This window comes from Mytilus edulis, chromosome 12 (genome assembly GCF_963676685.1).
Source record: "Mytilus edulis chromosome 12, xbMytEdul2.2, whole genome shotgun sequence".
Taxonomy (NCBI): Eukaryota; Metazoa; Mollusca; class Bivalvia; order Mytilida; family Mytilidae; genus Mytilus; species Mytilus edulis.
Genome location: NC_092355.1, coordinates 70,132,085 through 70,146,079, shown reverse-complemented (window position 1 = coordinate 70,146,079; position 13,995 = coordinate 70,132,085). Strand labels below are relative to the sequence as shown.

The window sequence follows — 13,995 nt, the reverse complement described above, 5'->3', positions numbered from 1 at the left end:
CGTAAAAGAAATCAGAGCTTTGCATGAGGGAGATACATTCCTTAATTTATAATACTTTCTGTCATTTTGTAACAGTAAATTTTAATAACACAAAAAATCCGTATTTTCATGCCAGTACCGAAGTACTGGCTACTGGGGTGGTGATACCCTCGGGGACTAATAGTCCACCAGCAGAGGCATCGACCCAGTGGTAGTAATAAAATTAACGGTACCAATTTTCTTGCACCAGATGCGCATTTCGACAATACATGTCTCTTCAGTGATACTCGTGGCCAAAATATTTGAAATCCAAAGCTTATATAAAAGATGAAGAGCTATAATCCAAAAGGTCCAAAAAGTATATTAAATTTACTGGTTATTTAATCATGATAATTATAATATACATGATGAAAAGTTCGTAGAATTATGAATAATGTACCAAAACATCAATAACGTTGTACAATCCGTAATATAAAAAAAAAATATTAACAATATGCATTGCCCAGCGTAGATCAGCGTATCCTTTTGATTAAGCAGTATACATCCTGTTTGGTATTTTCATATCTATTCCGTTCTGATTAATATATACGTATAACTTAATTAATAGTACATATTGACGATCCTACACTGATACTACTATAAAATAGAAGTATCCTTTTGGCTAGACATCAACCATCAATCTTTTGAATCTTAAACCTTCACCCTAGCCACACAAACACATACAGATACAGTCGATGCCTAACAAAATTCAAGAAATACGTATTTCTTTATATCCTCTACTGTAAAATCCCTACCGGCTTAGGAATTTTGAATAATTGTGGCCATTACACGCAGATTTGAGAGTACTCAAAATTACTGGAAGCCAGTTGATTGATTGATTTTTTAACATCCAGTGTCAAATATGTATGCTTAAGGACCGTTGAAAAAAATAAATTTTACAATAAATACAACTTGGAGCTAGGTCCTGTAATAGGTGTCGTCCAGGACGAAGGTCTGGAAATTTAAAAATGCCATGCATTGGAAAATGAAGGATTATTGGATAGGAGCAGAAATTTGGCCTTTCAGTAGACTAACTACGAACTCCTCAAAGAGTTGCATTCTCTTTATAACTAGGCATCGGATCTAATGTCCCCATTCTGACCAGACGTGACTGCGTATTTATACATCCTACACAGCCAAATGGACGACCAACATTGACAAGTCGGGTGAAGACAAAGTGGAAAGCTAGTTGAAAACTAACAACTAATTAAAAAACTCATGTGTCTAAGTTGAGGTTCATTCAAGTTTTTGTTGATAGAAGTGAAATGATCTGAACCAATGTTCTAGTTGCTAGTTTCTATATAAGGTGAAATCGTAAAAACAGTCAATTCTATCCAATATTGCATTCACTAAGGACGAGAGACTAGTGTACACATGACATTCGATAATTAAACAGTTTTGACAACTTCACCGGCATTCATCTACAGATGGGTTTATTGCATTTAAAAACTTCATTTGCGCCATTTTACAGGTGATGCAGGTAATATATAACGGAAAAGTTAGATATCCATATTATATGGAAACAAACAAATTTGAGATTTTTTTATTGATAGACAATGTTCAAAGTTTAATTATCATTTTTTACAGTATAGCTAATCTTGAATGTCTTTCTTATAATACGCAAGATGTATTTGTGGATATTATGGAAACTATGCGCCAATATTATACGAACTGCTTCAAGGAAAAAGGAAAATTTGCTACACAAACAGGTGAAACTTTATTTTAAAGCTTTATGACTAGAGAGCGTCACAATCTATGCATATATATACTGTGAATAAGCTATGCATATTGTGATTTTGCGAATGATGCCGGGATCGAAGATCGATTTTTGTAGACTTCGTCTTGGGACATAATTGTCAGATGCATAAAGTATGCTGACTATGTTTTGGAAACATATAACCCCTGAAATAAGATATCAACCAGATTGTAACGTTGATTTAAAATTATAACAGAATTGTCAAGATTTTACATTACTTGTTTTTTTTTTAATGCTGACTGGTTTCTGAGGAAGATGTTTCATAATGCATTTGCAAAAACTGTATAATTATCAAAAGTCTTATACCTTTTACTTGTATTTACCTGCAAATTGGCGCAAATGAAAGGTTTTATATTTGGCGCAAATGAAATGCCAATTGGCGCAAAAGCAAAGCACCGCTACAGATAACATTGTTTATTTGTGAAAAAAATTATGTGTCTAAAGTGCCTAACGGCAGCTACGTCCCTGTAAATGTTTTGGCATTATATAGGGTTAAAACGCTAGGACTTGGGTTTAAAATGGTTTAGATGATACAGTTTAAAAGCTCTACTTTAAGTAAGACATTTCCCCACTTTATTTTACTTCTGTATTGTTGTACAACTAACTTTCATAATCTTAGAATATTTATTGTGTATTTTGGAATGAAATAAATATGATAATTTAGGTTTTATTTCTTTAAGACTTCCCTTCCTAGAATGCTGGCTTATACTTGTCCAAATCATTATCTGGTCAAGTATTAGCTTTGTCCTCCCAGAGAATTGTCCGTTATGTCGGCTGTTGTAGACACTTGTCCCCTAGTGTGACAAGGTGTCCAGGGAAGAGCTGGTCTTAGTTTATGTAAAGAACCTGGGTTAATTTGGTTATTTCGTGGCTGCGCTAGCATTATTAAGTAAAAAGGTATCTGGAAAACGTTACTTTTACTTGAATGTTAGATCAGTACGTGCACAGTGTTTTAATCTTAATCACTATAAACACAAACAAATATGAAACAAGAGAAGCACAAAAAGGCAAAAGAGAAATGCATATTGATCATGAATTACCTTTTTCATTTTTTTTTTTGTTGTTATCAATCGTTTGCTTTGTTTTTATTTTTACCGTTTCTGTGCATCTTATGTGCATGTCTGTCTTTCTGTCTTTTATACTAATCGTCATATTTTTACTCCTCTTTGTGTAAAATGGAGCACACATTGTTGAACCACGTCTTAAATAAAATTTAATAAAATTCTTTGATTCAAGCAATTTGACATTATATGATGCGTCATGCTTAGAACGTCCTTCATCAACGCCTGTCTTTCCAGGTAGTGTTACCTGGTGAACGGCAATTGATGTCTTGCTGATGTCGACCACGTGACTGTGGGAGGAGCTAACAGCTACCGAAACGAGGTAGGTGTCAATTCGTATTCGTCCAATCACAAGATCAGGAAAATCTTGAAGTGGATAAGTTTTTTTTAAGATGAAGTAATCGATTCCTTCGGGACGATGAAGATCTCCTCTTGATTTTACTGCAGTTATAAGTTTGTAATAATTTGTTGCTTCATTTTTACTGACATTACGTACATCATAGCGTCGACCAATCATAAGCAAGTCTCGCGCACCTCCGAGTTTTGATTTCTTCACAGCTTTTATACTTTTGATCAAACCATCAGTGAAAAGAATGTCACCATTCGCGTAAGCGTAAAATAAGGAATCTTCGGCAGCCATTGTTGCATAAAACATATATTTTAAAATAGGCACTCCTGTTGTTCCTACCTTTGTAATTGGAAGCACTTTCCAACCCATGGACTTAACTCGATCAGACAACGCAGCATCATTTGTGAATAAAATTCTTACGACATTTTCGTGTAAAAGATTCCAGTTGTTGATTGTATTATTTCGACAAATATATTTCCCCTTGTCTTCAGACCAGGAAGTAAAAAGAGTCAGCAATGATTTCTTGGTAATATTTCTTGAATTGTAATAATAGTTTGATTTGAATTTCATTTGGACATCAGGTTTGAATTTTACATATACATGATATATAAATATCACATGAAACATGAAAACCACTAAACATCCTGTTTTTAAAATGACATACTTTTGCACCATTACTACCAGTCTTTATTCTGAAAAATAGTAACTGTTACAATTTTTTTTTATAAGTAGTAATGGCTAGAACGAGGAATATATCGACAAGTTTTTTGGTTTTTGTTACATGACATTGTCAATATGAAAATGAGAAGATGTGGTATAATTGCCTGCATGAGTGAGACAAATCTCCAAAAGAGACCAAATGACATAGAAGTTAACAAATTTAGTCCCCGTACAGCCTTCAATAATGAACAAAACCATTACCTCATTCAACACTGAACAAAACCCATACCGCATAGTCAGCTATACAACACCTCGAAATGACAACTGTAAAACAATTCAAACGAGATATATGTAAAAAAAAAACAATGAACAAATTCAAATTTAATATGTAGAAACAACTGAATTCTTTGTTTTCGACATATGAATTTGAATATCCCGTTGGTATCTTTCCTTTTCTATTAAGAAGGTAGACCTAGGTTAAGGGAAATAACTCTTAAAATCATCAGTACGTTTGTGTCAACCATTTCCAAAAACATATTCTAAGCTTCTAGGTTACATAGATTATTTTAATCTGTTTCAGGTAAATGCTTAAAATACATTGATGATCTTGACTTTTACAAACGCTTAACTGATTTAAAGAGTTATCTCCCAGAACCAAGGTCTACTCCCTTAAACTACCTTATTATTGTCAGTTGTGTGGCGAGGTACAACTTGATTTTCTCAATTTTCTCCGTTGTGTGGTTTGAATTGTTTTACAATTTATCATTTCGGGAAACTTTTATAACCGACTATACGGTATTGTTTTAGCTCATTGTTGAAGGCCCTACAGTGTCTAATTATTGATTACATTTGTTTCAATGGGACTCTGTTGAGTAGTTGTTTCTTGGCAATCATACCAAATCTCCTTATTTCATATATAAGGGCAGGAATGCCATTTACCGTCAGGCGTCAAACGGTCATTTTCGGTTACCGTTCGCGTCAAAATGGTTAAAATTTTAACATGATTTGTTAGAGATCTCAAATAATATTCTTTTTCATGGGTTCAATGTCGAGTTAAAGTATACTACTTGGAATCGTCTGCGATAAATACATCACTTTTCTGATAAAGTACTTTTAAAATTCAAAACTAATATATATATAGTTAACATGAGGGTGACTTATTGGTCCATTGGGCCGCGGGTGTTATATATGTAATTATATTTTGTACAAATATAAATTTATGCTGATTTACACACGTCACTATAATAAACAATTTATTTACTTACTTACTTATACGTTTTATTTAACTGTGTAAATTGTTTTCGGATATAATGTGTTCATTTTTTTATATAAATAAGGCCGTTAGTTTTCTCGTTTGAATTCTTTTACATGGTCTTATCGGGGCCTTTTATAGCTGACTATGCTGTATGGGCTTTGCTCATTATTGAAGACCGTACGGTGACCTATAATTGTTAATGTCTGTGTCATTTTGGTCTCTTGTGGACAGTTGTCTCATTGGCAATCATACCATATCTTCTTTTTTATATTAGTTGTTTCTTCTTCTATAGTACATAATTTGACGTCAGTACAAATAGTACATGCATGCAGATTGTCAGATATAATCTCCCATATAAAAAATCACATCATCAAGATGAAATGAACCTTATGTGTTCCTCTCCTAGCTACAAATGTATCAAAAAATCAAAGATGTGGAACATATTTTATCATAATCATTTGGTAATCATTGTAATTGGTGTCTCCTCCATGACAGTCTTGAACATTAAAACTAAATATTAGATAAACAAAACTGCTTATGTTTACTGTTTTGCTCAGGTTGGCTGTCATTGTGCAACACAGTTTAATATAGAATCCTATGGGGGGAAAAACAGAGAAGTCCTTTTGTCAGAAAACACTGTCAAACATCCAAACATACTATCCACACTGATCTGAGTCCACACTTGTTTTATACGAAAATATTTTGTAAATAGGATAAAGACTCTTTGATATTCAATTTCAAAGATATGGTATGAGTGCCAAATGCTACATGATTTGGTCTTTTGTGAAGAGGTGTCGCAATGGCAATCAGACCACATTTTTTTCTTCATATATATATATATGATATTTAACTCTAATTTTAAATAAAAGAGACTAAAATTGAACTTACGATTTGATGAATTATGTCCAAACGTAAGTATTCTCACACAGTTTTATTTAAACTTTATAGCAATAAAAAAATATACTGCCTTTGGTGTTCTTTAAGTTATTGTAAAGAGAAAATGTTGTGATGACAGTTTCAGTGGCGGATTCAGAAATTTTCATAAGTGGGGGCCCACTGACTGACCTAGGAGGGGGCCCGCTCCAGTCACGGTTCAATGATTCCCTATATAAGCAAGCAATTTTTTTCCCAAAAAGGGGGTGGGGGCCCGGGCCCCCTGCCCCCCCCCCCCCTAAATCTGCCTCTGAGTTTTTGTATTCGTATTTAAATTGTATAGACAAAATATTTTGATTTCAGATTATGAACTTTTCGTTTAAGGTAAAGTTTATTCTATTTAAAGTTTAAATTGGGTTTCTTGTTCTGAATTCATATTCAAATAAGGTAAAAGAATCATAGATTTGTTTTCACATTTGGTTACCATTAAAAAACAAACATTGAAATGGGACGGTCACGATTTTACTTATAGTTGGCATAATAGTCCCAGCATTGAATACAAATTTAACCTTTTATTAGAATTTTACAGATAACAATATCTACACGACAGGCGTTTCGGTGCATTCCAAAATAAGCAAAATAAGGCATTTAAATTGTAAAATATCTTTGAATGAACTATTTCTTTTCTGAATTTTTTGTAATGTTTTTGCTTCACTTTTCTTCAAAAAAGTTTGTTACATTCTATGGTTTTGTACGGTCAGTGAGTGTCACACACTTTGCACTTGAAGGAAATTCCAAAACCTATTTCCAGCAGGCCTGATGCTAGAGAAAAGTGTCCTCTGATCCAACTTGTCTCTCTCTTTTTTCAGCCGGGCCAAACCACGCTCCCCTCTTAAATCCGAACTTTGCAGATCATCCATTTCAAATTAGTTTTCTACGTTTTTATCCTGACTTTGACTGAAGTATATGCAACTATGAACGAATTTAACAACCACCAGAAAATTAAATTACTACGTATTTAGAAGAAAAATATACAAAATGTATCATTCCTTCTTACAAATGCTTTTTTTTCTACACCTGGGTTCACGTTATAATTACAAAGGCCAAAAAGCCAATTTTGATACATACAAAAAAAAAACCAATAAGAATCTATACTATTAAACGAGAGGACCTCATGTTGTGTGTCGCTTCTCTTCCTTCCACAATAAATCAATTATCATGCCTCTGTGTCCTATAGGTAACATGCATAGTCGCATTTGTCATCCATTCTGATTATTCGGATTGAGTTATTTTGGGAGAAAAACGACAAAAAAAGAGTCCGGATATGATTCCGTCATCAGACTGAATTTTAGTCATAGATAAGACTTCCGGTTTGAAACATGCACAAAAATAACCAATTGTATGATAGATAACAAAAATGAAAAATAAATAAGCCAATCAGAGCGTTCTCAATATCATGGTGTTTAGAACACAAGAACCACAACTATTATACCTCCTTAGAGAGGAGAATTATTTTCGGCGATTATCTGATTATACTACTTTAATATATAGAGCCGACTCTCTGTATTCTGTCAGGGACTTTCTATGTTAGTATAGAAAGTCCCTGATTCTGTCTACTGTTTTCTTTGAAATGATTACTATTTAAGGGGTCATGTCACTTGCATATATATTAATAAGTAAAACATGCTCAACTTCATCTAAAACTACCTCGACCAAAAACTTTAACCTGAAGCGGGACAGACGGACGGACGACCGAAAGAACGCACGGATGCACAGACTAGAAAACATACTGCCCATAAATGAGGCATAAAAATTTATGGTTGAAAGGGAAAATGGTGATTTGGCAAAAATGAAAGTAAGGTAGAGATTAGAGGGAGGCAGGACCTTTTTCGGGGCGTCGGGATCGGGTGTTTTTAAACTCGGGATTTGGGGATTGATCCTTACGGAATCCGGGAATATATTTTTCGATTTCGGGATCTCGTGATATGAATTTCTTTAAATTCTGCATCTCGGGATTTCTCAGGACCCCTCCGACCACCCCTCAAATTAGCCTAAGTCGGTCTTATTCATTTATACATGATTCATATCCTACCATTGGCATGTTAATAAGGCTCTCAAAAGAAAATGGCACCGATGGATTCTCCTAGAAGCATATTTTATTAGACTAATAATGGTCTATATATTAAAGCAGTTGCATTTATTTCATGTTTGAAACGGTGCAAATTTGACAAGGAATGATTTGGTGGTTTGACTTTTACCAAAAGGAGCATTGTAGCAAAGGAGAAGAATAATTGTGGTCTGAGGCTAGAAACACGAAAATAATTGAATTTAACAGAAAGGAAACAAATATCGGACTTTGGAAAAAGGGAGAGGGCTTTTGGTACCTTTTATGAAATTCTCCATACATAATATCTTTTACAAAAAATCATCCTACAACAGTTCACAAGCTGTATATGCCCGCGATTTCGCGGGTATGTTCTAGTGCATCTAAAAAGCCATGCCATTTTTCCTTAACTTTTGATAGATGCAAGCTTATATTCATTCACTTAAGTACACAATTATATTATCCTGAATTGTGTTAGGTAATTTTTTTTATTTTCATTCTATTTTGGGCCAAGTTATTTGTATCTATAATTCCTTATAAGGCCAGAATATTTATTTTCAAAATCCTGTCACCAAACCCACTGTAAAAAATATTAAAAATGTCAAATTATCATCCTCTGTCAAATTATTGAGAATACTAAACCAGACCAACTTTATAGAATTACTTTTAAGGTTTATGACCCCTTCTGTAGCCATGTGTGTTACGAATTTTTCAATGAACCACTATCAACAGCTAACAACAGCCACAATGATGGTGAGAGAAGGGCCCTTTAATGAGCCACTATCAACAGCCACCGCAATGATGGCAAAAGTAGCCCTAAATGAGCCACTATCAACAGCTAACAACTATTGTTATCATACACTAAAATACTAAAACTTAACATTAACTTTAATCTTAAAACTTAACATTCTCTAAAAAGTCTGAATAATAAATTATCAAGTCATGTTCAGTTTTTGAGACACGTTTTCCTTCTTATACACCTACAGTGGTATATTCCAGAGGCGGATTTTGGTTTTCCTTCAGGGAGCCTGGGCCCCCCTTTTGTGGGAAAAATTTGGTTGATTATATAGGGAATCACTGAAGCATGAGTGGAGCAGGCCTCCTCTTAGGAAGTCAGTTACACCCCTCCCCTCATATGAAAATTTCTGCTTATTGCTGTGTATAGGTAAATGACAACCACTGAAGAGTCTGAACACTTCTTAATTTAATGTGAGCAAAACAGTACTGACTTTACAACAGTAGATAAACCTGAAAATTTACTTTTTCATTGTTCAGTCTTTTAAGATTTATTCAGGTCAATTGACAAGTTGTCAAAAATGTTGTATGCATACAATTGGGTTTTTGCTATATAGAATAAGACATGGTATGGTGAAAAAAAATATCCTTCATGATTGATCATTGATGATACTGCTGGTGCCACCATAATTATACTATCCAGTGAGTAAACAAGGATCGAGGATAAGTTTGATTTAAGTAATGTATTTGGTCTGTGAATTTCTAGTTTATAAAATAATATAATTACATAAACCTAAGGTTGTAAGGAAGTTACGGCCAGGCTTGGAGTTAATACATAGCCAAAGTTAACCAACATGAATAAATAGTGAACAAAATCTGTGCAAGTCTGGTAGAATTCTTTCAAGCCTTACTGAAGAAATTGTGGATTTATACACATTTTGACGCTGGTGATGGTGCTTAATTCAATGACAGAAGTAATCTTAGAGGTGGATTTAGAGAGTTCGAAAAATTTGGTTGATTATATAGGGAAATACTGAAGAATGACTGGAGCAGGCCCCCTCTTAGATAGTCAGCCCCCCCCCCTTTCCCACACACACACTTATGAAAATTTCTGGATCTGCCACTGAATCTTTTAAAATGACTCTAGCAACAGCTGATAACAATAAACAGAGATAGGTCTCGCTTTTTTGTAATTTTGATTATGCAAATGTTGACATTAAAATAAATATACTTAACATGTGATATAAGTTAGGAAAATATCAAAGTCAATTAACTACATGTATGACTGAGGTACTTCCTAAGCAATCTCTCCATGTAAATGAGATGTGTCATTGCTAATACAAATGCATACCAAATATCATCGACTTATAATAAGTCTTTCCCTTTAAACGAACCTAATCACAAACATTAACTTGTAAACTATGTAAAAGTGACAAAGTCAATGAACATGAAGAGGGGCGGAGCTATATAATCTCCATAGAAACAACCCTTACAAATGCCAATAAATTTGCAAATCAAATACCATTGACTAAACATTAGCATTTCATCTTAAACTGAACCAAGGATTTGTATAGTAAGACTGAACTCATCACAAACTAATACATATAAACTAAGCAAAAGTTTCAAAGTTAGTAGACCATGACTGAAGGGACTGATCCAGATAATCTCCATGGAAATGATATTAGCTAATGGCCTGATGCTGACACAACTGAATACCAATTAGCATTGGCCTACCACTAATGGTTTCCCCTGAACTGACCTAATCACAAACTAATACATGTTAACTAAGGAAAATGTTCTAAGCCAATAGATCATGACTAAGGGGGTGGAGACAAATAATCTCCATGGAAACGAGATATGCAAAAGCTTATACAACTGCAAAATATATAAACCAAATATCATTGATCTACCACTAGTTGTTCTCCATAAAATCACCTAATCACAAACTAATACATGTAAAATAAGAAAAGGTTTCAAAGTCAATAGATCATGAGGGGGTAGGGCCAAATAATCTCTGTGGCAATGAAATTTGCCAATAGTAATACACTAAATATGATTGAATCCCTGATATCTCTGCCTATAGCAAAATCGAACTATAACAAAATCGAACTATAACAAACTCGGCCTATAACATAATCGGCCTCCCAAAATCGGACTATAACAAACTCGGACTATACAAAACTCGGACTACTAGAAGAATATAAGACATATATAAGTATAATGTTGGTTGTTGTTGCTATTGGGAATTAATTTTAATTAATTTGAAATTAATTTTTATCTACAATTAATTAAATAATTTATTTTAAACATTTTTGAAGGGGATAAAAAAAAATACGTCAACATGATAGATATCTATATACAAAAAAAAAGTACAAAAAACTTCTTTTTAATATGAAAATTCACCACTGATTTGTCTTTTCAGTATAATTATTTGTAATAATGTCCCTCTCTGAAAATAATTTTTTATTATATGCATATCTTAATTGATTATGACATTATGTCACATGTATCGTTGACACCTTCTTAATCACCATAAGTTAAACAAACAACTGGCACATGCACTGATGACACAGGTGTAAGGATCTTGATAATGATCAATATCAAGCCATTATTCAAATAACCATGAACATAATCAAATTTCAATAAAACAGCTATTTCACAGGTTCATGTATTGCATTTCTTAAACACAAATAATCATTAATTGGTTAAATTTCTTCACATTTTCATTTGAATTTTAACCTTAAAACTAACTCTTATCTAAAAAAAAAATCTAGCACCTTAGAATGGAACATCCAGTGGGTGACTTAGCATGTTGTCTTTCGGGAGAGAGGAGAAAAAAAATGCTTGGACGCGGTCAATGATTCCTTTAACAAGAATATATCACCCGTATTGAACAATGATTATCGATGTCAGTTTCTAATTCTTATACCACAAAAATAATAACTGAAACAATACATATTTATTAAACAATTATCTTATATTTAATGCCAAACAAGCATTTGGGTTTACGATTGCATTTCTTGTTTTAAAGTAAGCAACTTGTTTAAACATATCAAATCAACTCATATAACATGGACTTTTTGTCTTTTTTTCTTTTTGTCATGGCCTTGTCAGTATTTCTTCACAATATGAGTTTTGAATTTCACCAACACCTTATTATGTGAAATATAACAACTTTGCTTCTCTATTCAATAAATTTCAACTACTACATACATACAGTCAACTCTCGTTATGTCGAAGTCAGCTGGACCACAGAAATATTTCGAGATACACGTAGTTCGACTCAAACGAACACAGGAAGTTCGACAATCTAAGGGACACAACTCTTGCTTAGCTTGGTTCACATGTGGTGAATTATTCATATGGCAAGGGGATCGATATTCTAGTATCAGATCGATGTATTTGTATGTCACAGTCTTTTATTATTATAATGACATTATTTTTACTTATTCAATTATTTCAATTGTTTCAATTAAAAAAAAACCTTGGCTTTTCCAAGAGAGTAATTTCCAATAGAAAGTTTCGTTATTCAGGTCGGTTTTAGGGAGCTACCATTTGATTTTTAGGGGGGGGGGCTAAGATGAAATTTTTTTAGCTGTAATCTATGTCCTGTCTTTTTATTTTTCACTCTGTCTGGTCCTGCTTTTTTTTTTTTTAGTTCATCCTGACTTTTTTTTACCTAAATTGTCGTCCTGACTTTTTTTTGGCAATTGTCTCATCCTGCCTTTTTCTTTTACTCAAAACTCCTGTCCTGCCTATTTTTTTCAAATTTCATCCTAGCCCCCCCCCCCCCATAAAAATCAAATGGTAGCTCCCTTAGCTGACAACATTGTTTATTCTCGGATACAAGAGATTTAAGAAAATTTAGATTTCTATTCATTTTGTTTTATCTCACTCTTTCTTATCAAAAGAAAATATAACAAGATCAAAGACGCCGTTTGAGTAGTTTTTAGGTGATCATCAACGGAAGCCATAATCCTCACTTTATACGGTTCATTCAACCTATGCCAACATTTTGAAATTTAGGTATAAAATTGTGTGAAAAAATGTTGGCATAGGTTGAATAATTTGTTACAGATTAAGTGTTATAAAAACATAAATTAATTAGGGGCTAATCAATCTACAACCAGTTTAAACGTAGCATTGATGTTTACTCAATATACAATTTCTTTTACAAGTACTAGTGAAAATGTAGGTAATTGTGTGTGTTGAGGATCTCTATTTCAGAAAGGAATAAGTTTAAAATGAAATAATGGGGGGGGGGGGGGGGGGGATTTTATGAATTTTTATTTAAGGAACAATCATCTAGTCATATTGAATATCTATGAGTGTCATTTTCATGAATAATAAAGAAATATATGATAAAATATTGAATTTTATGTAAAATAGATTCCTTCAAATACAATGGCATACACCACTATTGAAACTCATGAATTTCATAGATACTGACTCATGTAAAATATCTATTTTAAATGTTCACTATTAATTCCAACACATTCAGAGAATAAGACAAATTTCACTAATATGATTGCCTCAAAAGTCATACTATAGGATATGAATTGAAGCTGCATCTGCACAAGCAGCTGGTGTCATGTTGTTATCCTTTAGTTAAAAAACGAGACATAGCGATCCTACATTCTGTCGACGTCGACGTCGGCGGTGGAGGCGTCCAAAAATATTCACTCTGTGGTTAAAGTTTTTAAAATTTTAATAATAACTTTCTTAAACTATTCTGAAATTTTAATAATAACTTTCTTAAACTATTCTGGATTTCTACCAAACTTGGACAGAAGCTTTTTTATGATCATAAGATAGTATCCAGAAGTATTTTTTGTACAACAAAAAATCCATTTTTTCTGTATTTTTCTTATAAAAGGACTAAATTTTTCTGCCAGGAAACATTACATTCGCTCTGTGGTTAAAGTTTTAAAAATTTGAATAACTTTCTTCAACTATCATGGATTTGTACCAAACTTAAACAGAAGCTTGTTTATGATCATTAGATACATTGTAGTATCCAGAACTAAATTTTGTAAAACAAAAAAGCCATTTTCCCCCGTATTTTACCTATAAAAGGACTTAGTTTTTCTGCCAGAATACAATACATTCACTCTATTGTTAAAGTTTTTAAAGTTTTAATAACTTTTTTATACTATCCTGGATTTGTACCAAACTTGGACAGAA

The 13,995-nt window shown here is 33.2% G+C and overlaps 2 protein-coding genes across 2 annotated transcripts in view; both read right to left on the bottom strand.

Annotated features, from left to right (window-relative positions):
- The window catches only part of LOC139499018 (phosphatidylinositol 4-kinase beta-like), a 140,408-nt gene that overhangs the window by 65,342 nt on the left and 61,071 nt on the right, over nucleotides 1-13,995 (bottom strand). The gene's annotated exons all lie outside the window — the stretch shown is intronic.
- On the bottom strand, nucleotides 2,711-12,107 carry LOC139499010 (uncharacterized). The gene is made up of 2 exons (XM_071287666.1): nucleotides 12,029-12,107; nucleotides 2,711-3,876 (listed from the first exon to the last, which is right to left on the bottom strand). The coding sequence occupies exon 2, from the start codon at nucleotides 3,857-3,859 to the stop codon at nucleotides 2,804-2,806; it is 1,056 nt and encodes a 351-aa protein (XP_071143767.1). The 5' UTR covers nucleotides 3,860-3,876; nucleotides 12,029-12,107; the 3' UTR covers nucleotides 2,711-2,803.

Bases quoted from the DNA above. Each gene is read 5' to 3' on its own strand.
- LOC139499010 (XM_071287666.1), bottom strand. From the start codon at position 3,859: ATGGTGCAAAAGTATGTCATTTTAAAAACAGGATGTTTAGTGGTTTTC.